Here is a 25418-nt window from a genome sequence, read left to right as displayed (position 1 = left end):
ACATGAATTACTTAAGAAGAAAAGAGGAGATAGGAGGTAAGAGTTCTCACAACTCTCAATTTTTATTAAAAAGTATCCCTTCATTAACTATTGATTGGAGGTGTTAGTGTTACATGTATTTTAAGAATGAGAAAATAATAATTAGAAGAAAAAAAAAATCTCCTAACATCTAGTTTCCGTAAATAAATAAATAAACTTAGAAAACAATATTAGGACTCTTAATCTGCTAAACTGCTAAAAAAATCAAAACAGAAACTAAATCTAGTAGGACTCTTCTAGACTCATGTATAAGAGAGTTTAAGAATGGGCCCCACAAGATCCCTATTACTACTTTTATTAGATAAATACTAAACTAATCCCTAATGGATCGTACCTAGATGGTTGGGTCTATATGTTGTGCTTTACACTAAAAACTTGTGCAAGCAATCCAATCCCCACCAACCAGAGGATCAGCCACTGTACTCTGCTTCTTGTATATCATGGTTACTCATCATGATTGGTCACTAATTCATCCAGATGAGCCCATCACCATGGATCCCCTTCCATTCCCTCACCATGGGATGCCAATCAAAATTTCACCCAAGTTTTTTTAGAGATCAATGAATGTTGGATGCTTGAAAGCCATATGCGGCATACTCTGTAAATTCAGCAGCAGTTGGTTTATAACCAGTAATCTTGACCAGTCAGATGTTAAGCAGGTATCCATAATCTATTGTCTGACGTATGCACAAAGAAAATGAAAGAGGAAAAAGAACATCAGATCATCGTCAGATCCTTTTGAGTCATTTTAACTCAGCACCCATGAAGATTTTGGGTATGACCATAACTTGTAGTCTTGTAAAATCCAGATTGTTGTTCAGGAAGTTTTGAATAAAGGGAAAATCTTGTTGTAAAAAGTTGTAACCTTACTTTTTAAGGAAAAATCTTATTACTCCACATGTGTACTCGAAAAGCTTGCAAGACACTGACAACTCTTGAGAATGACATAAGAGTAAGTCACTTTCAAATTATTTTGAAAACCCTTTTTTACCCCCGACTTAAGGAACATCTGGGAATAAGACAAGGGCAATCAAAAGCTCACCACTTTGGTTACAACAAGATATATCATATTCACCTCGACTTCTCCATGTAAACTATTTTTTATTTTCCAGGATCCTTCTTAGAGACATGATTTTACCCTCATGGTAAAAAAGAAGTATATTATACTAAAAGGGTAAAAAAAATAAGGTTACAATCCTGTTATAACCAACCTTGGTGACAATATATATATTTATAGAATTGACTAAAACCGCTGGTCACTCAAATTCTGCATAGAGTGAGTAAACATACTGAGCAGCGGCCGAATAGAGGCTTCTTCCCACCATGGGGCCCTCTGCTCTCCAAAAGGTAATATGTACATATACAAATGCAACATGCATAATAACTGTGAAAAGAGGTAAATGATTCAGGATAAAAATTTCAATGAGCTATGTATCATTTCCAGATGTAGTAATTGTCCAACTAAATATGAAAAGTGTAATGTTAGTATTGAGGAAGTGAAAGCATTTGGGAAGCTTTAAAATGACAATTCAGAGCAGCTGGAGAAGAAATTATCAAAAAAACCTTCCAAATTATAAACATACAGAGTACTTCAATGATGAGACGGCCAGAGACAACCTTTCCAAAATACAATTACAGTGCTCATGGATGATGACCCAAATGATTTCCAGATCTGAAAGAGAAATAGATCCATTCTGTTAAAATACAGAATACCACTCATTTACAACAGTCAGAAGAAAACAACTTCTCATGAACAGAGAAAAACAAAGGTAAGTGAGGAGAAAGACCATATGCTTACATCTTAAATCGTGTCAGTGATATGACATGAACATATCACAATCAGATAACAGTTTTTCGTCTGATCCATCCAATATGAAATCTTTCATCATGAACAGCCAAAGGAAAATAGAAACATGAATAATGATAACCAGGCAAACAAAAGTAATCAGACCACCAATACAAGGTAGACCTGGGAACCATCCGGAACTGATGGTTTAAATACAAACGAAACTCAGTTTCTGTAGATGCTGAGGCAGTCTTCTGATTTTGTGTGCATACGAATATCTGCTTAAATCCTTGTGTGCAATGGTTGACCTTCAATGAAAGAGAATAATGCAAATCAAACTTAGTTTCTGTGAGATGCTGACGCAGTCTGCTGATTTTTGGGCACATATGAAAATTTGCTTAAATCCTTGGGCGCAGTGGTTGACCTTCAATGAACAGAGACCAAGTCATGCAAAATATTGTCATCTGTCTGTGGAAATTAAGATAAAAAGACCACATGAATTTGGTAAAAAATATATATTACCTTGGTGCACATGTGTTCTGCACATCTCTGAAAGGGGCACGGAGACCACTGGCACGAGAACCAGATGATGTGCATGTGAATGATGACATGACTGAGACGAACTTTTCCACTGATTTCTCTGCTATATCAGAATAATCGCTTAAATGGGAAATGTTGCATCCAAATTTCCTTTCACTGTCCACCTTCATAAATTTACTGGAAAAACCAGTAATGGAATCACCTGCAGGTAATAAGCATATCAACTGCAATTTCTTTTCTGGCGCATATTGGAGAACCATGTCATAAGTTATAACAAGGACAGTGGAAAAACGAAGAGAAATCGGAACAGATAATATAATCCACCTATTTGTAAAGTATAGGTACATAAAAATAATGTTTCAATTCTTCAATACAATCAACATTGATTACCATTAGGCCCCACACCAATTTACAGCAGCAAAGATTTTGACTTCAAAACCCTCAAACCACATCTAACATTCATTTTATAATTGCATCTAAGGTTAACAAACACACCACTAACTTCTATCCATATTTGCACGTGCATACTCAATTTAACCGTCCAATCAGGCACTTAGCATTGATTTTCTATATCTGTTGTTTCTTTTCTAGACTCTGACCCAGATTGCTCATAGGCTAACTTGATACGAGAATTTATAAAAATGGGAACATATTCCATCCATGAATGATGGAATAGGCTTGTGTCATCATTCCTCCATATAACACCATAACATAGAATCATTCTGGATCGTTCAATTGTGGCCACCTCTTAGATTGATACAATTAAAATCATCACAAACGAAAAACAACTCCATTTGAAATTCACTGTGCTTTATCAAATCTTCTAGCTCTTCTTAAGGACTTGTTTCTATTCAAGTTACACATCATTGGTATGCGGCATGGATGACTGCAAGTATCACCTCATGCTGATGGACTATGGGACTGGGCATCTGAATATTAAGATCTGTGAATCAAGATCTATTTGGTAAATGGATAGATGATACAAAGAAGTAAGAGCATCTTAAGGGACAGATTAATTGCTGGTTAGTGTGGACTGTGGGTACAAATCACTAAGATGGGAAGGCAGTGGCGTCCACTTTCTTAAAGCAACCAGCAAGTTGAATGACTTCATGAGCTTTGAGATGGGAAGGGTGATTATTATCAAATTCTAGAGTGATCACTGGAGCAGTGATGGGCCTCAGAGGCACTTTTTCCAATGAGTACATGGATTTGCTACCAATAAAGAGGCTTTGTTTAGGGTGTATTTTGAAGTTGAAGAGAAATTGGTAACTTGGATCACATAGAGTTTTTCTGGAATTAAATGATTGGGAAGAGGATGTCTTAGTTATCCTATTTGCTGGTCTAGGACAAGTATATCCTCAAATAGCCATCTATCGGAAGAAAAAAAAAAAAGGAAAGAAGTTTCCTCAAATAGCCAGAGGACAGAAATTGTGGGCCGTTAGTCCCAGAAGTGTTTTATGGTCAACTCATTCTTTCACTCCCATTGTCATTATGGTCATTCGGGAAACCGTTCCTTAACTACATAGTATATTTAGATCCTCCAAACTCCCTCCAAGGTCTCTTTTTAGAGCAAGACTATATGGACAAACTTGTGACAGTGGATCATCTCATGTCAATGGAACATTGCATCCCCAACTAATGCTTTTTTGTGCAGGCAAAGTTTAGAATTATAATTTTCCTTTTTAAATGAATGCAAAGTTAAGAATTTGTTAATCAATTCTAGCAGCTTTTTCCTTTTGACTATGAGCTTTTGGTCCAGTTTTTGCTGAGATTTGTGGTCTCTTAGGCTGGAGCACACAATCTCACGATCCTTATTGAAACTTGACCTGGGAGAACCTTTAGTAGTAAGGTTGGATTGCTTGGAACTCCATGGCCTTTGCAGTACGTGGACAAGGTAGAAGGAAAGAAATCATACAAATATATGTAATCAAGAAGGTTACTTATTTGACAAAACTCAAGGGAAAAGTATTTGTTGTGCACTCTATTTACAGTATAGCCTTTTGACATTGATTACATAACCTGTCTGATGACTATAATTTCTATACTCAAGACTTCTCTATGTAAATAATATTTTTGTTATTAACTTTGACTTTATAAAACAAAATCTGGTAGCTACATGTGCTTGGATATTACAGATTTGCATGTTGTATATGTAATGGGAAAAAGTGTGAAAAGAAATCTTTGTTCATACTTCATTCAACAATAAAGAAATATAGAAATAAAAAGGATAGAGAGGTATATACTAAAAATGGTTTGACTACTTTTTCTACAAATATGTAGCCAATACCTTGACAAAAATCTACCTCCACATTATCATATAAGAGTACAAAGTTGCAATCCCCCTATGTTCTTTCCACAGAAGGAATGGTGTATTCTGCACCCAAGTGATATCTTATATGGCTTCTCTCATTTTATTGGAAAGGTCAAGGTCAAGGTCAAGGTCAAAGATGAACAATCTTGCTTTTAAGTTCTAGGGTCAGTAAGGGTCTACCATACCATAAAAAAGGTTAGAAGTTCCATGACCGATGTCATAAACTTTGATTTCCGTAGTTACAATGGAATACTTTCAGCACAATATAAGAGTGCAAACCACTGTTATGAAAATCGATTGATAATTTAAACCAAACCAAGGACAGGAAACAGGAAGGAAAGAAAGCATATAAACTATTTTATGAAGATCATATGAAATAAACAAAATGTTGGTGCAATGATGCAAGTTAATCTTGACAAATATGTTCCATATATCTGAATCCATTTAGTGTAAGTGGTTTAATGGAACTTTGCATGTCAAGTAAACAAAACTCTTTATGGTTACATATATAATTCACAAGGAAATAATAGCTATTAAAATTGGTACATACTTTTCCTGGGAAGTGATGCATGATGCTCAGCGTACTTCACTTCAACAGATTCCTAAAGAGTAAAATAGATGAAGGCAAACAAATAAATAATAGAAATGAATTATAGCATAAAAAGAAAAAATAATTGAAGACAGTGAACCACAAAAGAAGAAAGCACCTACAGTTTCAGCACTGTCAATAGGAAAGGATTTCCTTTTGCTATTGGCACCTTGAAGGCAATTATATCCAGATGAGACACTGCCACATGACCTATTGTCATAGTTAACACCATTGTGCTTGTCCCCGACAAAGAACTTCACATTTTTATCAGCAACATCATTCTCATTCGTTATTTTGTGCTGAAAATAAGAACTCCTCACAATGACCTTTTTGCTAACCAATCTTGTTTTCCCTTCAACTGCAGAAGTAGGCTTACAATCTTGTTCCTTGTGAGCTACACAAGGCTTACATATAGAAAGTCTGGATTGTTGCAAAGACACAGTAAGACCTGAAGTTCTATCGCCCACCACATCTTTCTCATTGTTTAATCCCACTGGGCTCACATAAATAGATTATAAGTAAGAAATAGTTCATAACTAGACCTTCTAAATTTACCAACGGAAATTCATTTCGTACCATGATTTGGAGATGCCAACTGGTTATCATTAATGGCAAAACCTTCTTCCACCTGATTGAAAAGAAGTAATATAACTTACTAGAAACAAGTGCACTGCTAGACTGCAATTACATAGAAGATATTTGTCAAATACTCAGACATATCACTCACAGAATCTTTTGCAGGAAGGGTACTGTTTAAGTTTTCTGAATCGCAATTGGATTCTGAAGAGCAGCTTAATGTTAAAGCAAGAGGACTGTCAGAAGCATGTTCTCCAGAGCTAGGAGAAGATTCTTCCATTGAATCTAAATGCTTGGACTTGATACGCGGAGCCTTAAATTTTCTTTTTGCTTCAAGAGATGCAGAGCCTTCAAATGTTAAGGAAATGTAGTTTGTCCAGCCAACAAAACAATAAACAAATAAGTCACCCAAGTAGGATCTTCTGGGATATTAAAATCGTAAATTTTAAGACAACACAGATCGAGGACGATAATGTTGGTGTCCTGCAAACACATGTGAGAAGATGCCCTATGGAACTTGGTCCATACACAGTGCTTAGGGGTTATGAAAGAAGAGAAATGGTAGGGTCTTTGAAAACAAGCCTAGAGTTTATCCCAGAATTTGTGCTGATATTGACTGGTGCTTCATTTGTTGAGCTTTTGCCTCTGAAAAGTTTTGGGAGTTGATAGAAACTGTTGTCCTTCCAGCTGGTGGTCATTGCCTTTCTGATTGATGTAAATTTTTTTGTTTCGATGATATAGAGGGAGGTTTTTTTTTTTTTTTTCTTTTGGGGAGGGGGGGTGGGGGGTGGTGGGGTGGTTGGTTTTAAAGCTAACATCTCAATTGTATAAGTTTTTCCTTTTTGAAAAATGAATATATCATTTTGTTATTGCTGATCAAAAAGGAAATAAAGTCATAAACAATAATACGTGAGAGAAGATGCAAAGCAGACCCTTCTAGAAGTAACTCCCACATGACATAGGATGAACTCATACATCTGTTTTCTAGTTAGACTTAGGAAGGAAAAATATATACAAAATGGTTATATGCTGAAACGTAGGAAGGTATATTGATGCATAGCAGGACTAGTATGTAAGCATATGGATGCATGCAATAGTGAACAACACTTAAGGCCCACGATAAATCATCTTCGATTTAGCAGACAGATCTAAATTGCAGAACATACTAAATTTTGGGGGTGGGGCGCTGAGTTATTTTGGGGGTCCAGCAACTGGCTGAGTCTTATATAATTTCTTGATGCGATTCATGAGGTTATGTTGGTATTATAATCATTTGTTCCAAATCTGACATGTTCAGCTTTAGTCCAGCTACTTTCATTTGTGGTTTCTGGTTAATTCTATGCTATTGTGCTCAGTTTGATTGGGTTATAATTGTTTGTGTTGAACCTAGAAGGTTCTATATATGTTTATGTGTTTTGGTGATGACAAACTTACGTGATGTGTGTTTGGGTTTTCTAACAAGTTTGTTTATGTGCTATGAGAATGATGGATCCCAAGTCATTGAGGTGGAATCACCAATGGAAGAAGTGGCATGTTGAGTTGAGAAGAACTGTATTCAATGGACTTCTGTAGTCAAGGACGGACTTCCGTGATGTGAAAGATCAAAAACTTAAAGCAGCATCAAGTTGAAGAATCTTTCAAGACATAGGATTTGAGTTTTGAGTCTTATTGTTATATCTTTGTAATCCTATTGTAAGAGATCACAAGATGAAAAAGCTTAAGTAAAAGTCACCTAAAAGACCTAAATGGATAAACCCAAGAAACTACGAGGTTTGACCTTAGAAAAATATGTAAGTTTGTTGCTCACGGACGACCGTGTCAGTGACGGATATCCGAGCTTATTGAAAAAATCAGAAAAAGTCTAAGCCATAACTGACAGACTCAACCATGCTTAAAAGTGATGCGTCCGCGAGATGCATCCGTACTTTACAGTAGCATTGAACATGAGTCCATTGTTTCACGAACTTCCGGGATGGTCGTGTGGACAACTGTGTGCAGAATTATTACTGCTCTGCAGTAATGCTTGTTTCGAATTCTCTTAATCATTCAAAGCACTTAATGGACTCTAACAAGCTATATGAGAATACTAAACATCTTCATTGATGTTGAGCACTTCAAACAGCTAAATGTCTTGGAGATTGAAGTTTGTTACAAGGTGAAACTGTATGGAATTAATTCTTGCAAATTGTTGAGAAAAACAAGATTGACTCAACAACTAGTTAACGGCTAGTTGTTTGCCTATATAATAGGCTAAGTCGAATTAGACCTCAATCACATATATTAGAACGAAAATATTATTTTAAGGAAAGGGCTCTAAGCTTCTCTTTTATGATTCAAAGTGTGCTTGTATTGCTACAGTTTTCAGGCTTGAAAGAAGCCATTGTTACTGTGTTCGAGCTTGAAGAAGCTCAGTTGTACCTTGTATATTTGTGTGGAGGAAATCCTAGGACCAACAGGCTGTGTTCTAGGTGGAAATCCTTGGACCGACGTAAGGACTGTGTTCAGGGTGCTCAATCCGACGGACTGTGATTGAGAGGTGTAAGGCTTGATTCCTGCCAGTTGAAAGGGATCGTGGATAGTGGAAATCCTTGGTCAAAGAGATCAAGGTAGTGGATGTAGGATCGAGGAGGATCCGAACCACTCTAAAGTCTAAATTTCTTGTGTCACTGTCTCTATCTCTGTTTGCTCTTATTTCATATTACTTGCACTGTTGTCGCTTGTCTTGCACTAACATTGAATTTAAAGTTCTTCAATCAAAAGAAGAAATTGTTGTCACCCAATTCACCCCCCTCTTGCGTGCGCCATATGATCCTACAGTTTGGTTACGACTAATTGCTTTGTTTTGATTTACAACAAGCTCAAACAGGAGTTACAATAGACTTTAGGCCCGTGTTTAAGCTACAGATTTCTTACCTGTTGATGTGACTTTTCATAGAAATAAGATGGTTTTCTGTCAATTCACACTTTTTTTTTTTTAAATAGAGATAATTCCGTTCTGCTTTGTCATTTCAAGTAGGGCTCGATTATTCAAGTGATTAAATATGAAATTTTTCTCTATTTCTTATTTCCTCTTTTCCACTATTATCTAAAGCAATTTTCTCAGATAAATCCTTCACAATGTTCAGATCTACAGTTATTCCTTCATTCTCCTAACCCAAAACCTAATTTCTTTCATTCACAAGGTGTACCTGCCAACCACTAAATAAATCCTGAAGATCAATCAAAGCTTCATAAAATACCAGGTTTTACCACTTTCCAATAAGGAAAACCCTTATTTCACACCTCTAACCTCTTTATATGAACCCTGGTTCAAATCCTAATTTCTCCCAACAAAATATTACCCAAAAAAAATCTACCTTAAAAAAATTAATCTAACAATGACAGACTACCAGAACCTCCTTTTTCTAAATTGAACAGAGACAAAATCCATCTTCTCATCTCCTATTTCCTCTCAAAAACAGTTCATTAAAACCTGAATCCGAATTTATTCTGTACCTTCCATTAAGATCAAACATCATTAAAAATCTTAAGAATCTTTCTGTCATCTTCTCAAAGATGACATAATCATATCACACATCCAAACTAAGGCTTTTATTGCTAAGAAAAGATAATGTAAGAAGAATTTTGAATGGATACAGAAGTAATTGGTAAGGACGTTCTTCTGTGCAGGTAAGTCTAGCTTTCTCCTTTCACAATCAGATTTAAAATTTTTGAGCAGGTATGTTTTATCAAGCACAAGTCCGCCACGAACAATCTCCTGTTAGCCAAACAAGGATGGAAAAACCAAATGACAGATCATGGAGAGAGTTTATAAGAGAATCATAATTAAATCAACAGAGGCATCTCTTTGAACTCATTGAATCATCATAAATGTTCCAACTTAGTGTGTAAAGAATGAAAATGGCTTTAATGATGATGATATTATTCACCACAATTTGTGCATAACCGCATAAACCACAATGCAATAAATACAAATTAACCATAACGGAAAGAAAAGGATAATGAACGAGAACAGACTTCAGAGCTCCGTATAAGCATAGAAGCAATCTTGACAGGTTTCTTGCTAAAAACTGGCAGAAAGAAACTACCAATATGATATATGAATTGACACGGAATGGATATCGAGGAACTTTGGTTCAAACTTCGAAAAGAATATTGATAGATAAAAGGATCTTTTTTTATTTCCTTGTAATAGTTATTCTCTTTCCTTGTTCGTAGAGTCCACTTTATCATTTTTTTTTTATATTACATTCTACGTATATCACTATTACCTGATACATTCCTTGACTCTAATCAATATAAGTTCATATGGAACCCTAACGAGACAAGGTTCGCACCAAACTTTCACAGATTATCGTATGGGTGTGTATACAGCTCCCCAGTATTTTTAAGTATACAACAGTACAAAGGGTAAAGCATCTATTTTTTTGAAAGAACTATTTCACAGACTTTTAATTTTTGTCTTCTTGTTCAAGTAAAAGAAATTTTATCTTCCAAAGAACATGATACTTCATGTTGTTGGCATATTATATTATGACTATGTTTTAGGTGATTATTAACTTGTGTTTGTTGATGAAAAATCCCAAGTATCAAAAGCCAATTGGTATCCTCTCAAGCATCAAGAATTTGCATGGAAGGACAAGCCCAAGTTAGTGGGTGTTGTCGGCAAACAATCTTCACACATTAAAAGATCAAGCTTGGACAACATTGATTGGCATGAAGTAGAGAAGCCCACTTAAAGATCATGCTTCACTTCAGTAAGACCAAGTGGAAAGCGCCTAAGGTTTAAGTGGCTGGAACATCTACAAGTGTTCATCTTCGGTGTTGAAGACTTGCGAAATAGTTTAATCTTGTAATGCTTTTATACTCCTAAGTTGTATGTGATTCTCATAGCTCTTGACCCATAGGACATAGCCTCTTAAGTACCCAAACATGACTTAATGGTTTGACATTAGTTGGGTGACTTTGCCTATGACCATAGGGGAGCATTTTGGACTTATAGTGGTACATTTGACTAGGTATATTGACCTAACACCTATGGAAAGTCATATGCCAAAGTTTATAGGCCTAAAGGATCCTACCGGTCAATGCTACCCGAGGACAGTTCTGTTCTGCACATCACGTGGCTTCAAGGACAATTTAAGTAATCGTGCAGTTGGAATTGGACTTAGCTCAAACATGAAAGTTGTAGCTCTCTGAGTCTAGTTTCATATGAAAAAAGAATAGGTCAACCCAAGCTCAAAGAGTGAGTTATGTCAAATTCATCGAGCAGGGGTCAAAGAGGATAGAGTGGCAACCGTCTGCACACTGGCACAGGTCAACTGGTTTGCCAAAACGGCTCTTCAACAGGGGGGGAAAGAAGGCTTTTAACAATGGCTATTTCCTACCGGTTGACTAGTTCCATCTAAAAGTGGTCATTTTAAGCACTTTTGGGCATGTTTTTTGGTCTTTTTTCTCCAGTGGGGCTCACTAATCCTGGCGACGCTCCTCACTCTCCTCTGACCTGACTCGAGACCAAACTACGCTTCGAATGCCTTTTTTTTTAGGGCTCACCGGAATCAACTCAAGGAGGATGGATCACCCACCAAGCGGTAGTACAGTAGAGTAGCAGCCGTCCGTAGAGCCAAAAAGAGCTCGTTCACTAATGTTTGGTTGAGAACATCTGCAGCAATCACCATACTTCAATTCGGGATTTTTACCCAAGACTTTGGCACAGATTTGCACATTTTTTAGTCTTGGTTTAGTGGGCTTATGATAGTCATTTTGTTGAGCTTTCATCTTTGCATATTTTACTTTGTAGAGGTTTGCTGATTTCATTTGTATATCCGGCTTTTGAAGCCATTGTTATAAATACTCAAGTCTCTTCAAAGTGAAGTTGTTATGGGAGATTGAGGAATCTCCATTGTTGTAAGATTTGAGTGTAAGCCTAAACTCTTGGGTTATTAGTGATCCTAGAAACTACCAAGGTTTGAGTGAGCCGAAACACTTGGGAGTATTGTGATTCCAGGAAAACAATTGCGAGAAGGCTTGATCAATGCCATTTAGAAATCGATCACATAGTGGAAAGTCCAAGTGGTGAGTATCACTTGGCAGTTGATATACGCAAGGCTGTCACACCACTCTAAATCTTATTGTGTCTATCCTTGCCTCTTTCCCCTCTTTCTCACTTTGGTTATTCGTAGAACCTTACATCAATTGCATTCATCTTTTGTTTTGGGTAGCTAAGTTTTAAATTGTCATTCATATTCCGGCCTACCCAATTCACCCCCCTCTTAGGTTGCCTACGGTCCTAACACATATCTACATTAAAAGGTTATTTTACCATATATATATATATATATTTACGTGCATAGTTTCATAAACCCACACCCATCAATCCCTCTTATCCTTCTCCTTCTTCTGATAGAAGAGGAGTCCTATAATTCTGTCCATTTTCAAATCAATAAATCATTGATTCAGCTTTTACCAAAAAAAAGGGACAAAAATCTATTTATGACTCACGAATACTCATCAAACTTTAGCAGGAAAGCACTACTTCAGAATACCGCATAGGCTAATAAGTTGTTGGTAATATGGGCATATGTACAACATGTCAATTCTTGGAAAAGGACAACATTGTTATCTTGTTGACATCCTAAGGTCACTGGTTTCTACATAGTGATAACAAATTCCAATGTTAGAAGAGTAATTGAAATTAACTAAAAATAGCTTAATTGGGACCAAGAAACCCTTATATGAGCCTATCCCCCCAATTTCATTGAGGGATTTTCTTCAAGAGGGCCCAGGGGAATGAGATGGCTGAGCAAAAAAGCCTAAAAGTTCTCATGCAGATCAGGATATACAACAGGGTTATGAAATATAATGAAGCAGAGAGGTTTGTCATCTCAACTGCAAAATTATTCAGTGACTTAACCTAATCCTTCTCTTTGTAGTTCTGATATGTGCTGTTGGAAAAAGTAAAACCAAAAACAAAACAATTGGCATGATTTATCAAGGTAAAAGTTCAGCAATTAGCAAAGACCTCAAGCATAAAAAAACTGGTGCACATGGAAGACATGATGAAGTGATGAACATAGACTGATCAAGAACATGGAAACAACTCATAACGAAGATCCAACTACAGTCTGAGAAATCAGAAAAGCTTTAAAAGAAAAAAAAAAAAAAATAGCCTCAAAAATGGTAATTATCATGCTTGTATAAAACCACGCACCTTAGAGCCTCGAGTACATTTTAAAACTGGTGAACAGTAAATAGAAGATCATGAAGTGACGTAATCAAATATTAAACAATGATGATGCTCCACCTCAGAAAGTCCCATTTTGTAACTTATAAACTTTTCCATATGACCCAATTTTAATGTTGAGTTGAAGGGACATATGGATGAAAATCAAAATTATGCCTGATATATCTGATGTCCTAGAAATGAGAAGCAGAGCTAGAGCTTCGAAGTGCATTCACAAGAAAAATTATCTAATATTATATCATACTAGAGAAACGGGACATATCTAAACAACAGCGGGCACAAGCGTGAGAGATGGGAAATAAATCAAACTAACTGAAAAGAAATTAAAACAGGGGGTGGGAGGAGAAAGTACCTTGAATGGAATTTTAGTAAATGGATCAAGATCACCTTCTGCAATGCCTTTAACCATGTCTTGTGGCATCAATGTATGATTAGTTAAGGTTATCAACTAAGAAGTTCTGGATGTAGTATAATTGAAAACTCATTTGTCACAGAACAAAAAATAAAAAAATAAAAAAGTATGCACTCTGCATGAAGGATATGGACCTAAAAAGTCCAAATCATTGCCTAGGTTGTTGGGAATCTGTGATAAGTGCACCATATCCTGAAGACTAGGATCATAAACCCGTTGGTGCTGAAATGTCAATATTGCTTTCTTGACTAATTCTTCATAAAGAGGAGGAACTGAAGCTGTATTATACCGCAAGTGCTTAATTACCTGGAAGGAAGAAACAATCTTATGATTACTTATGGCAGTATTAAGCACATATTAGAGAAAGACAAAAATCCTATAACCCATTTGGCACAGGACAAATATGTGCATCCCCCAAGTCTGTTTAGTAATTAAATCAGCAAATTTGTCAGCACAAGATCACCATCAAATTTATGAGTTATCATCCTCACCTTTTCATAGCTTTTGAACTTCCTAATAAGAGCATGTGCCTTTTTCAGGCCCATTCCCGGCAAAGATTGTAAGTAATCACAACCACTTAATATGCACATTTCAAGAACCATCTGCTTATTGAATCCAGAAAAATTCAACTCCTTATTCTGTTCTAGCATGGAATACTGAAACTCAACACCTTGCCCGAATTTGTCCATTTTGAATAAAATCTGCTTGAATAACAAAATAACAGATCCCAGGCCACAAGTAAGTAAAAGAACAATATAACACCGAGCAATTGGATGTCATTTCCATTATTCAACACAATGCAACATATCTGACTTCAAGAGCATTGTGCAACCAGTTTCAAGTTTTCAACTAAAAGATAACTCACTCTAGGGCACCCAAATGGTATCATGTCTGAGTCTTCAGTAATCACTGCATCAACACGCTTGCAAAGAGCCAAGAAGGTCATTTGAGCATCAGCCTCATAAGGAGCCACAATATAATCAACATTCTCCTGCTTTAAAACCTTCAACATGCAATTAACCTAGAATGGTGAGTAACATACCCTTGTGGGATACTACTGGACAAACCCCATTCCTTTCACTGAGGTCATACCCATTCCTATCACTGAGATGATAGAGAAATTCCTCTTCAAGTGTAAAGACAACTTTTCAAGATGACATTCTACCTCACAGGACATCTAATTAAACAGTTAGGTTTTCATGATAGTAAAGATTTAAAAGGAAAAAAAATTGTCCTACCTGGATTAGTTCGTATGCAATAGAAGGTGAAATATCAATAGCCTTCTGGTAGCATTCATAAGCAGCAGCTGAATTGCCAGATGACTCGTGCTCAATAGCTCGCTCAAGAGCTTCCTTCCTTGCCCTGCACTAGTACGCAGATTGGATTAGTTAAATATTTCATCCATGTAAATCATGTATCATCTTGCTTAGTAGAACCACAAGTATAAATTCAATTAGTACAATAAACAAAAGAAGTTTCAGAAAGGAAAAACTTCAAGAGTACAATGTACAAAAACCTGATTATGGTTTATTTCTATCTAATGAAGCAGTAAACTAGAGTTCCATGGATTCCAAAGAAAGGTCAGGCAAGTAGAGATGGCATGGAATGTCAATGATGCAGTTCAGAAGAACAAGAAGGCCAGCAGCAAACCAGGCCACCGGGCTGGACCAAGAATGGTCCAATATTTTAAATTTTGAGTGTCCAATGGGTTAGTGGGCCATGGGCCATGGGCTTTGTTGGGCATGTGGAGTCAAAAGGCATTCAAACCAAGTGGCAGACGGTTTGGTGTCATTTGGTGAGTTGTCATGTTGGCAACCGTCTTGGTCGTGGCAGGGCCAACACATAGTGATGATGTGTGTTTAGTGGTGCTGGAGAGCTTGGAGAGAGAGAGACAAGGTAAAGTGCACATTATTTTGTTGGGAGTCAGCAGATGGGCTGGACTGTCATTTTGGCAGTGAGTAGAACCTTCATCAGAGTTTTGAGTTATCTTTGGTGGAGAATCAGTTGAAGCTCAAAACAAAAATGCTCTAGCCCTATGAGTTAGCTTCGCAATGCCTCAAGAATCGGATCAATCCGAGTTCAGACGAGGAATCTATGATCTCGAACGGTGTTGTCACGCATGGTGCCCAAAATCTTATTTTGCGCAAAACATCACTTATGAGAATTTCAAGCTAACCTCCACTTGGAATTTGTGGAAGCTCAAAATAAAAAATAATGTAGATATTTGAATCCTCTTTCCAACGGATTTGGAATCAGATCAATCCGATATCTCGAGAGTGAGATATGGAAAATTTTCCATCAGTGTTCAAACTGTAAAGCGGTAGAAGGTTATTCCCAGAGAAGAGTGAACAATAATCTATTTAAGCATGAGTGATGCATTCGAGGATTCCTGTGCATTCTACAGGCAGAACTAGAGAAAAATCTAAACATGAAAAATGTAATACTTCGAGTCTTCTTTCTAAGGGCTCAAGTCATGTGTCAATCGGACTCCGGTAGAGAGAGATATTAGAGTTTTGGCAACGATGCGCAGACAACGGGTCTGAAACAGGTGGTGGGATCATGCACGAGATTAGGACATATTGTTGGCCTATTTTGTGAATCATTACTGCTTGAATCCTTAATTCTTTCCTGCACAAGCAGAGACCCATCTCAAGGAGCGAGAAGAGAGAAGAAAAGAGAGAGACAGACAGACAGACAGACCATTCCAAGGAAATACTTTGATTCATCCATACCTATGGCTCTCTGAGAAGTTCGGGGAAAGGAGATCTTCACCGTCTATGCCTGCTAGAAGGAGATATTGATGGGGAGAACATCGTCTGCAATTCTTCCAGTTGGAGTTACCAAGGTTGAGGTAACTCATTAAGCAAATCCCTGTATTATTTATTCTAGGTTTAGATTCTTGTTGAGTAAACTTATTATCGTGTACGTAAGGGTTGGGATTTAATTATGTTCATCATCATCAGTGTAAGGGCTATCAAGTTGGGGCTTGATAGAGTTAGGGTTGTGTTCCTAGATATCTTTGTTGGAGCAAAGGTGTGTGATAGGGGTAGAGGCTCCTTGGTCGTTGTAGTGATCAAAATCGTGTAGTGTATTGAGCAAAATACGAAGCCCCCATTAGTGCATTGCTTCGTGGACATAGGCACATTGCCGAACCACTTACATCTATATCTCTGTGGTTAGTCTGTTATTTGGATATTAGAGTGTGTGTTCTTTAGAGTAGGTATACACTACCTGGTATACCTGGCCACATAGTGGTTGCGAGGTAGGTGTGCATATGACTGTGTGATTGGTAAAATTGATCTGCACAAGCCAATCGTGAATATAGGGGTTTCATCATCTACGCTTCAAGCAACACAAATCAGGTCAAAGGGTTTGAAATATTGAACAAACACCAATTCACAACCCCCCCCCCCTCTCAATGTCAGCTTGGGACCATTAGGCTTAGTATTTTTAGGTTTTCTATTAAAATGGGCCAATTCTGTAAGGCCAAATATCAGGGATTTAAGGCCTATATGGGATTAGTGTTAGTTTCTATTTGAAGAAGTTGTATTCTTTATTTGAGTAGTGTTTCTAGAAGGCTGGACAAATGTTTTACATTTCATCCCCTATAGTTTCTAATTTGTTAAAATTCTAGAATAGTTTCTATTTTAAAGAAGACTTAAGTTGTAAGGAATTCTCCCTACCATCATTGGGGTTTCCTATTTGCTTATTTCATTGAAGTTTTAAACAAAGAATAGGGATCACACAACCCCCAACGATTTGAACAATTTGTTAAGCTTATGCTCGCTGATTTCTGTGAGATTCAGAACTTCGTTGTTGCGAAATGCAGTAAAGGGTGAAGCCCTTGGTGGGATGCCAAGTTGGACTGGTGAGATGCTAGTCAAGTTCTAGGTGGGAGTCCTAGTTCATATCCTTCTTCTATCCTCTATCTTCTTTTCCTTGTTCCATTAAAGGTCAGACTCTGTTTTCAGTCTTGTGCATACTGCTTCTTCTCTGGTTTGCTCTTTTGAATACTATTTTGTCCACTAACTGTTATTTTAGTTTCTTCTTAAGTTTGGACAGATCCTTAGGCTGTAGTAGACGCCAAAGGCAGTCTCATCAATCCTACTAATTGGTGGTTACACACAGCCTTCTAGAAGACTTGCGTCAGCACCTTATTGGCTTGGTTTCTAATTCTGTCCTGCTAGTTTCTATTTCACATTCACTATTTTGTCACATCAATTACTAATTCATTCCCCACTTCCAATTTTGTCTACTTTTACTATTTCTTCACTTTGGTTGTTGTTTTCTGTTGTTTTTAACCTTAAGTTTCTAAATTTAACCATTTTCTATTTTTCATAAGTCCTTGGTATCTTCTAATCCAATCGTCGGATTTTCACTTCTAATTTTGGCAACCCATTCCGTGCATCTAAAAGGCCTTGTGACCAGAATTGCAACCAGATCTGATCACCCTAAGCCAGGTTGCTGATATTGCTCTGTTTGGAGATTATTGATCGATCTGTTGTTCTAGATAACTGCTGGTTATTCTAATCCCAGCCTTTGGGTAAGTATATACCCCATTAGTCAACCTCGGATGTAGCTAAGTCACTTAGAGGGCTTATTTTATTGAAAATAAGCCTTGGGATGGGTTATGTCTGTATAGGGCCTTTGATTCTATATGTTTATTTTGTAATTAGCCAATTTAATGAGCCTAAAATATGGGTAGAAAGTAGGAAAACGGGATTTACTTCATTAGTTTAGTTAGAGTCCTGTTTTGAGTCTGTTTCTTTCATTATTTTAGTTTCCTAGTCAGTTTATGTTACCTTATTAGTTAAGGATAGGGTTAGGCCTTTCCTTTTTAATGTCTACGTCTATTTTTGAGTCTTCCACATAAGTTTGTAAGGGAGGCCAGCATTGTACATGAATTTGATTAATAAAATATTGGCTTGAGCTTTAGTGAAAATCCTGAGATAGGATGGGTGAGATGCCCAGGCTGAGATAGCCAACCCCACCTTTTCCCGTTCCCTTCCCCCATCCCCTTCCATCGGTTCTTGATTCCAAACCCTAGTTTCAGTCAAATCGAGTTCAATAGTGCTACAAGCTTTTGGGATTTCTTTCAACTGATTGTCACATCGATTTATCATTGCAAGAAATTTAGAATTCTAGGCCGGGACCTTTCCCGTATTAGTATAAAAATGTTAACGGTTCATAGGTCTCCGTTGACTTGGATGCCAGTGTTAAGGAATCTGGGGTGCACTTCTCTAAGAATCCGTTTGAGACTTAGAGGGGTTGGGTATCGAAGATATAATTCATATGATGGCAATCAGGCAGGTATGCCCCCATCGTCTAGCAATTTAGGACATCTCTCTTTCAAGGAGGCAGCGAGGATTCGACTTCCCCTGGAGGTAGGGTACTACGAAAGGAAGTTGATCAAAGATAAACAATAAACCTAGAATTGACCATTTGCTACCAATGGGGAATTGTTTCTAGTCTCAAATGGAGGTGATTGGATTTGCACCAATGGAAACCATAAATTTCATACAGAATAGAGGTATATGATAGATCAATTGCCTTTGACTGGCTTTTCGATTCTATCCTAATTTGAACGAGTCACACATACACCCTAGTACAGGTCGGTTTCTTCTATTGGGGAGTTCAACTTAATTCTTCAAGAGATTATTCAACTTCAATAGCAGCTTCAACAGGTCACTGATTTGAAGGATTCTCTATTATTTATTTCTCTGGTTCACTTGTGGTTACCAATTTGAGATCTTCTCATTCTCTTCCAACCAATTTTGAGATCCCATTGTTCTCTTTGGGATCCCATTGCTCTCTTTCTTGTTCTTTGGAGATTTTTTATTTGATCCTGCCTGGGATTAGACCTATTCTGGTTCTAGTCTTACATTAACCTCCTTAGAACTTCCTACTCAATTAATGTATATAAGTAAACAAGTGATTGACTTCCTATTCATAAAGATTTGGTCTTGCAAGAATCTGCAGATAGAATTACTGTATTGAATAAGAGTGAATGGAGGGAAAGTGTTCAAGTTTATCAATCATAAACGAGACTTTTAAAGAATGGGCCAAAGCAAGGTATGAATGAAAATTGCAAATGGAATGTATGTTATCTACAACTAAATTTTCAGTGATGTTTGGCATACCTTGCACGCTTGTTCTCTTGTTCACTCTTCATTGGAAGAAATCCTCCATCAAAGACAAGAATAGGTTTAACACCATAATGCCACAGCAGATTTACTCTATGCATGCAATAGTCAATATGCCTACAAGCTCAAGAAAAAAAGTCACAAGTATATCAATGCAAATCTATTATCATATCAACTTGACAGAAGTAACAGCAAACTTATTGTTTCTGCTTCCCTTTCTTTTGTGTGATTATGTGTCTCTGTGTTAATAAGAGTAAGTTTTGTTGCCCCTTCTCCACCATTCACTGAATGCCAACAATTTTCCTTTCTGACCCCAAAGATATGATAAAAGGTTTATTTGAGTAGAGATCACCAAGCTTATGCAAGGTTCTAAATCTAGATTTCAGTGGCCATCATGGCCAAAACTGAAATCTAAATTTGGTCCATTTCAGCTGAAAGAGAGAAATGGTCGTTCTGGTACCCAAAATATGGAATTTTGCCCTGAAACTTCAGAAAATACCTATTTAAGCATGATTAAACATGTTTGAATTAATAGATTGGGGGGGGGGGGGGGGGACCAAAGTGGCAGTTTGGCTTCAGGCTCTAAGTTGCTAGTTTACAGCGTTGCATATTGTATCATTTCCCTAATATAATCTAGCACCGGAATCGAACCAAGATGGAAAGATTCAGGGACATATCTCTTTCTTGAAGTTTCAACCCAAATATCTCTTTGTAATCTGATCATGGGAACTTAGATGAGTTTTGAGAGGTTTGAATCCTCAATGGGTTGTAAGTTTTTGAAGAAAAATGAAGCATTCTAGAAATTTTCACACATTTCCCCAATTTCACTAATTTAGAGATTCATCTCAATTCAAAATTTGGTATTTTATATGAATGAATGTGACATCAGATTATTTCAACCAAAATTTCGACGTTTCGCTCATTTTACTGTGCTCATTTTGAAGAAATTTGTACTCTTCCTATTTCGCATTTCATTTCATTTTGAGACCCATTGAAACCGAAAAATTTTGCCGACCATGCCACTCTTATGTGATGTAAGAAAATCATATTTTAGTTGTTTTGATTAGAGGATTAATTATCAATTCACTATTACCAAAGACAGTGTCAACATATCTTTGATGTTTGTATTATCCGACTATGGAGAAGCTTTATGAATGTCTTAACCTTATAATTCTTTCTTTTTTTCGTCTTCCCTTTCAAAAACACCGCCACTCATTGGTTTATTCGGTTTTGGAAAAAGCAATACATGTAAGCGAAAAGTAGTTCTTTCAGCCACCATCCCATAAGATGTACAGCCCCATTTTGATGCACTTCCTTAGTCTAAGTATTAAGATCTACACAATTCCCAAACTTCTATGAGAAGTTAATCGATCCCCTAGAGTTTCCACGCTACAACAACTAAAGAATGTGATAAGTTCAGGATATAATATTCACTGTCCTATTGGAAGTGAAGAAAGAACTAATGCAAACCACCGAGCTCAATGCTGCATTCTTTAGTCAAAATAACCAATGCCCATGTGCATTAAATGTTAAAGCCCTGAATGGGTTCGAAGGGTGTCATCAGGTCAGCACCCAAGTAATAAGAATTCAATAGGAAATGCAGAAACAGTTGTTCTATCCAGCATATTTTGAAGAAAAGGGGGGAAAAAGTTCCCTTGGAAGTTTTTAATAATTTCCACACAGAAACGAACAGAATACAATTGACAAACAAACGAGTGAAGAAGGGAAAATCCCGTGTCCACTGTGTTTTCTAGGTTTTACCTGGAAGTCGGCTCGCCCTTGCAGAGCTCCTTGCTGCAAGACAATGCTCCCTTGTGGAGCCAGGAATAGGTATCGACCGCGACATAGCAACCTTTGAGGTCCTTTATATGGATTGGAACCATTATTGACTTCAGCAACGGCAGAAGACCATGAATCCCCATTCTCTCTCTCTCCACCCTTCTTCCTTCGATACGACCTGCTGCGGGTCACATTAATCAAACCCTAAATTTGCAGTCATGGATGACTGGATGGACAGAGAACTATAGTGAGTTTTACGGAAATGGCGGGAATGTTTAGGAGTAAAACATGACAGACATTCCACAAGGAAAAGTGGAAAACTCATACACAACTTTACCAAAAAACAAGAAACCCCATACACAAGAATCTAATATGAAAAAGAGTTAGAGATGAAAATTATGAAATTGGCGGGAATGTTGACCGAGGACCAAGGAGCCAAGAAGGTGATTTAAAAGAAGGCCCGTTTGAGTTCTGACTCTTGTGGCCTATTGGCCCAAACGCGAAGAATGAGGTTCTTCTCTCCCTTGAGACTTGAGAGTTGGGACATTAGTGCTCTGGGCCGGACTATGAGAGAGGGTTCCGAATCTCTGATGCTGTCAGTGTGGGGAGGAATCTACACATAACACCAATGAATGTCTTAAAAAAAGCATCATTCATATGAGATCCATATTTTCAAAGTAGGTGAGAGTAATTAAAAAATAGGAAAATGTTCTGTGAGTGGGGGTACAGGCCACACCCAACACACAATGAGGGTGAAATGACCACCCTGCCCCCATGAAAGACGAAAATCTCACTCCCTGAGATGCCAACGAGGTCTTATTGGCCGCCTTGTGCATGTGACACCTACGCTAGCTCCCTCACAAAGAAGGCTTCCCCTCAAAAATTCATGGGAAAGGAAACTGAACACTCACGTCGTGGCAATCATTTTTTGGCAGGATTATATAGAGGAGTCACAATTCAGTAATGCACAAGGTTCATAGGATCTAGATCGTCTACGGCGCTACGGGCAGAGCGGCCTGAGCGGCTCACAAACAGGGCACCCTGCACTGGCCGCCTTACCCTTGCCCGAGCACCTTGCCCGAGCGAGAGTAAGGCGGTCATTGTAGGGCGCCCTGTTTGTGCGCCGCTCAGGCCGCTACGGGGAGGGCGTCGTAGACGATCTGAATCCTCATACTTCAAGTCTGGATCACCTACTCGCATGTGTACATTTCACGTAGGTTAGGTGATAACATCTCTCTTTTTTTATTTCATAAATGCCCCTCCATGCCCTCTAGTGTAGCAAGTGGGACACATCTCATCACCATATTGATAGGTTAAGAAAACTCAAATTCTTTGTTCAGTGGATGATGATTCTTTTACCATTGAATTGGATTTCATTCTATCACGTGCACGGGAGAGGAAAGAGATAAAATATAAAATAAATAATAGAAAAGAAAGAGATTACACGGGGATAAGTTTTATATCTGAAGTCATGACATCTTGGCTTAATTTAGGATTCCAAAGTTTCATCGATCTCATTCTTTTCGTTATTCCATAAATAGAGGTAGAAGTAGTTATCACCATTAACACCATAACTCTCCATTAATTTCTCCCTACAACCTTTTCCTTACACATCATCCATTAAAATATTACAATAACTCTAGTATTCCATCAAACTAATCACCCTACTTTTTTTTTAATTTGTGAGAAATAACGACCCTACTACAATTTATATAACTGACCACTATTAACTTAGATGATAACTATATAGTCACATAAGCGTTCCTCGAATGTAACCTACTAACCCATACAATCCCATGCATGCATGTGTTCGTAACACATACAAGACTTATCAATTTCTTTTGAGCTCAATTTTGCTACTCTACACAGTCTAGGGAATATTTTTAGGAAGCTCAACTAGTTCTACCATGTGGCAGGTCCGAATGGGGTTGAATTTTAATAGACAAGTATAATTCTAAGGTTCTATGCTCAAATGTCAAGTTTCAATCTAAAAATTAACGAAATTGCATAATAAAGTATAAAGGAAATCTTGGACTATTAGGAGAGTATGTACTAATACTTGGACTACAAAGAGTGTGCAAGTCAATACATGAGAGGGTATTTCTCTCCCCCCCCCAAAAAAAAATACATGAGGGAATGTATGACTGAAATTGAGTCCTTTAATTACATTTATTTGGGTACTCATTCTCTTTGTAGAATTAATAATAATAATGTTTAAGAAACCCTTTATATGATTAAGTAAACAGTTTTCACATTAGTGACCTTATTTATTTTGTGAAAGTTCTATTTATAAAAATAAAGGTAATACCCAAAACTATAATAACTATAGAGGTATAAAACTAATGAATCATATTAAAATTATAGGAAAGAGTTATTGAAATTCGTCCAAGATAATAAATTATTACTACAAATAACCAGTTTGGTTTTATGCTGGGAAGGTTTATGACAAAAGCAATTATTTACTTAGGAGGTAAATGGAAAGATTTAGATAATGCAAAAAGGATCTTCACATGATCTTTATTGACCTAAAAAATGTTTGTGACAAAGTCTTTAGAGAGCTAATTTGGCAAGCATTAGAAAAGAGAAGTGTTATGAGTAAATCTATGAACATAATTAAAGATCTGTACAATGGTGTGGTGACTAATATAAGAAGTGTGGGGGACAAGGTAGTGCATTGTTAAATATAGTTGGATTACATCAAGGAAGTGGATTAAAAAAAAAAAAAAAAATAGCGACTTTTAAACTCTAAATGTAAATTAAGGATTACTCTAGTAGTTAATCTACCGTTTTCTTTCTCTCTATGCAATCTTTATCCACCTACAAAGACAAAATGCAAACTGTTCAGAACTTAATTCAAAATTAAGTTTCTACTTCAAATTTTTATTTTTTTTGATAATAATAATTGAGAATAGAGTCATTCTAATTTACTTATTATATTTTAATAATTCCATTGTATTTGAAAAGTAAAATAAAGTTTACATCCAAAAGTATAATTATTAAATGAAAAAATATCTCTCCCTCTCTCTCCCTTCTCCCTAATAGACCTAACACTCTTTCTCCTCTTTGACAATGTGGATCCCCTTTTGATGATTCAATCTCCCACACTTGATTGGTATGGTGTGGAGAATTCCCCCTCTCACAGCATTGGAAACCCTCTCCCCAACTAAATATAAAAAGAAATTGAAATAAATTATGCATTAATCATGTTAGATAATGATTATAATTTTTTTTGTTTCTGTTTATATCCAATGTCACTTTTTGTTTCCTTCATTTTACTTGCAATCGAACGGAGCTCTAAGCATTACTCATGATGACCAAGCATGGCCGGTCCGGAGAATCACCAGCATGTCCGTCCACCAATTATCTGTGGCCCAGCACATTTCTAATCAGAAACACCCCTCCAATTTGCATCTTATAAATGTGACTAGAAACAATTTAGATAAAGCATTGAGGGTGACAATTCTGCAAGGCATTCATGAAATGGTCCAGGACGTCTAGTGTCTACCCATATAAAGTAGTGTTTGTGAAATTGAATATCACAACCAAACAAACAAACAAAAAGTCACCCTAACCACTGTAACCAAACAATTTCCTTTTCAGATATGGGTCGGCGTTTTCTGTGGGTGTGCGTGCATCGGCGAATAAGAGCTGGCATCACCGGGTGGGGTAGTTATTTCATTCCTTTTATGTTTGGGGTAGTTGGTATTCAGCGCACTCCCCCTACAGAGAACTCTTCTGGATCTGGATTCGGATCCTCTATTCTTGAGCTGCCCTTATTTTCGTCCGTCCCACACAGCAAAGCAGAAAAGATCACCTTACCCCCACTCGAAGAAAATGCTCGATCAGACAAGGGTAAAGTGATCTTTTCACTGTTTCGTTGTATCTGGGGCGCACATGCCAATAGTGGCAGTGACAGTAAAGGATCCCGACCCGAATGTTCTCCCCAAAAATATTTATAACGTTGTCGTGATCTGTATATATCCATGAAACACATGTTGTA

General features: G+C 37.2%; 1 protein-coding gene across 3 annotated transcripts; it reads right to left on the bottom strand.

Annotated features, from left to right (window-relative positions):
* Window positions 1-1591: 1591 nt before the first annotated feature.
* Window positions 1592-21738, bottom strand: LOC122649527 (exonuclease 1). Of its 3 annotated transcripts, none has more exons than XM_043842712.1 (14): window positions 21401-21738; window positions 19637-19756; window positions 14735-14858; window positions 14362-14499; window positions 13988-14200; window positions 13627-13802; window positions 13437-13509; window positions 9478-9598; window positions 5993-6189; window positions 5842-5893; window positions 5388-5758; window positions 5227-5278; window positions 2348-2567; window positions 1592-2249 (listed from the first exon to the last, which is right to left on the bottom strand). In XM_043842712.1, the coding sequence occupies exons 1-14, from the start codon at window positions 21559-21561 to the stop codon at window positions 2165-2167; spliced, it is 2103 nt and encodes a 700-aa protein (XP_043698647.1). In that variant the 5' UTR covers window positions 21562-21738; the 3' UTR covers window positions 1592-2164. The 3 variants fall into 3 exon arrangements, with proteins under 3 accessions (XP_043698647.1, XP_043698648.1, XP_043698649.1); XM_043842713.1 differs by having other exon boundaries at window positions 13988-14197; XM_043842714.1 differs by lacking the exons at window positions 5993-6189; window positions 9478-9598.
* Window positions 21739-25418: the final 3680 nt, after the last annotated feature.

The sequence above is a fragment of the Telopea speciosissima genome, chromosome 2 (genome assembly GCF_018873765.1).
Source record: "Telopea speciosissima isolate NSW1024214 ecotype Mountain lineage chromosome 2, Tspe_v1, whole genome shotgun sequence".
In the NCBI taxonomy this organism is placed as follows: domain Eukaryota; kingdom Viridiplantae; phylum Streptophyta; class Magnoliopsida; order Proteales; family Proteaceae; genus Telopea; species Telopea speciosissima.
The sequence above is the reverse complement of the archived record's forward strand: the minus strand, read 5'-3'. Positions and strand labels throughout refer to the sequence as shown.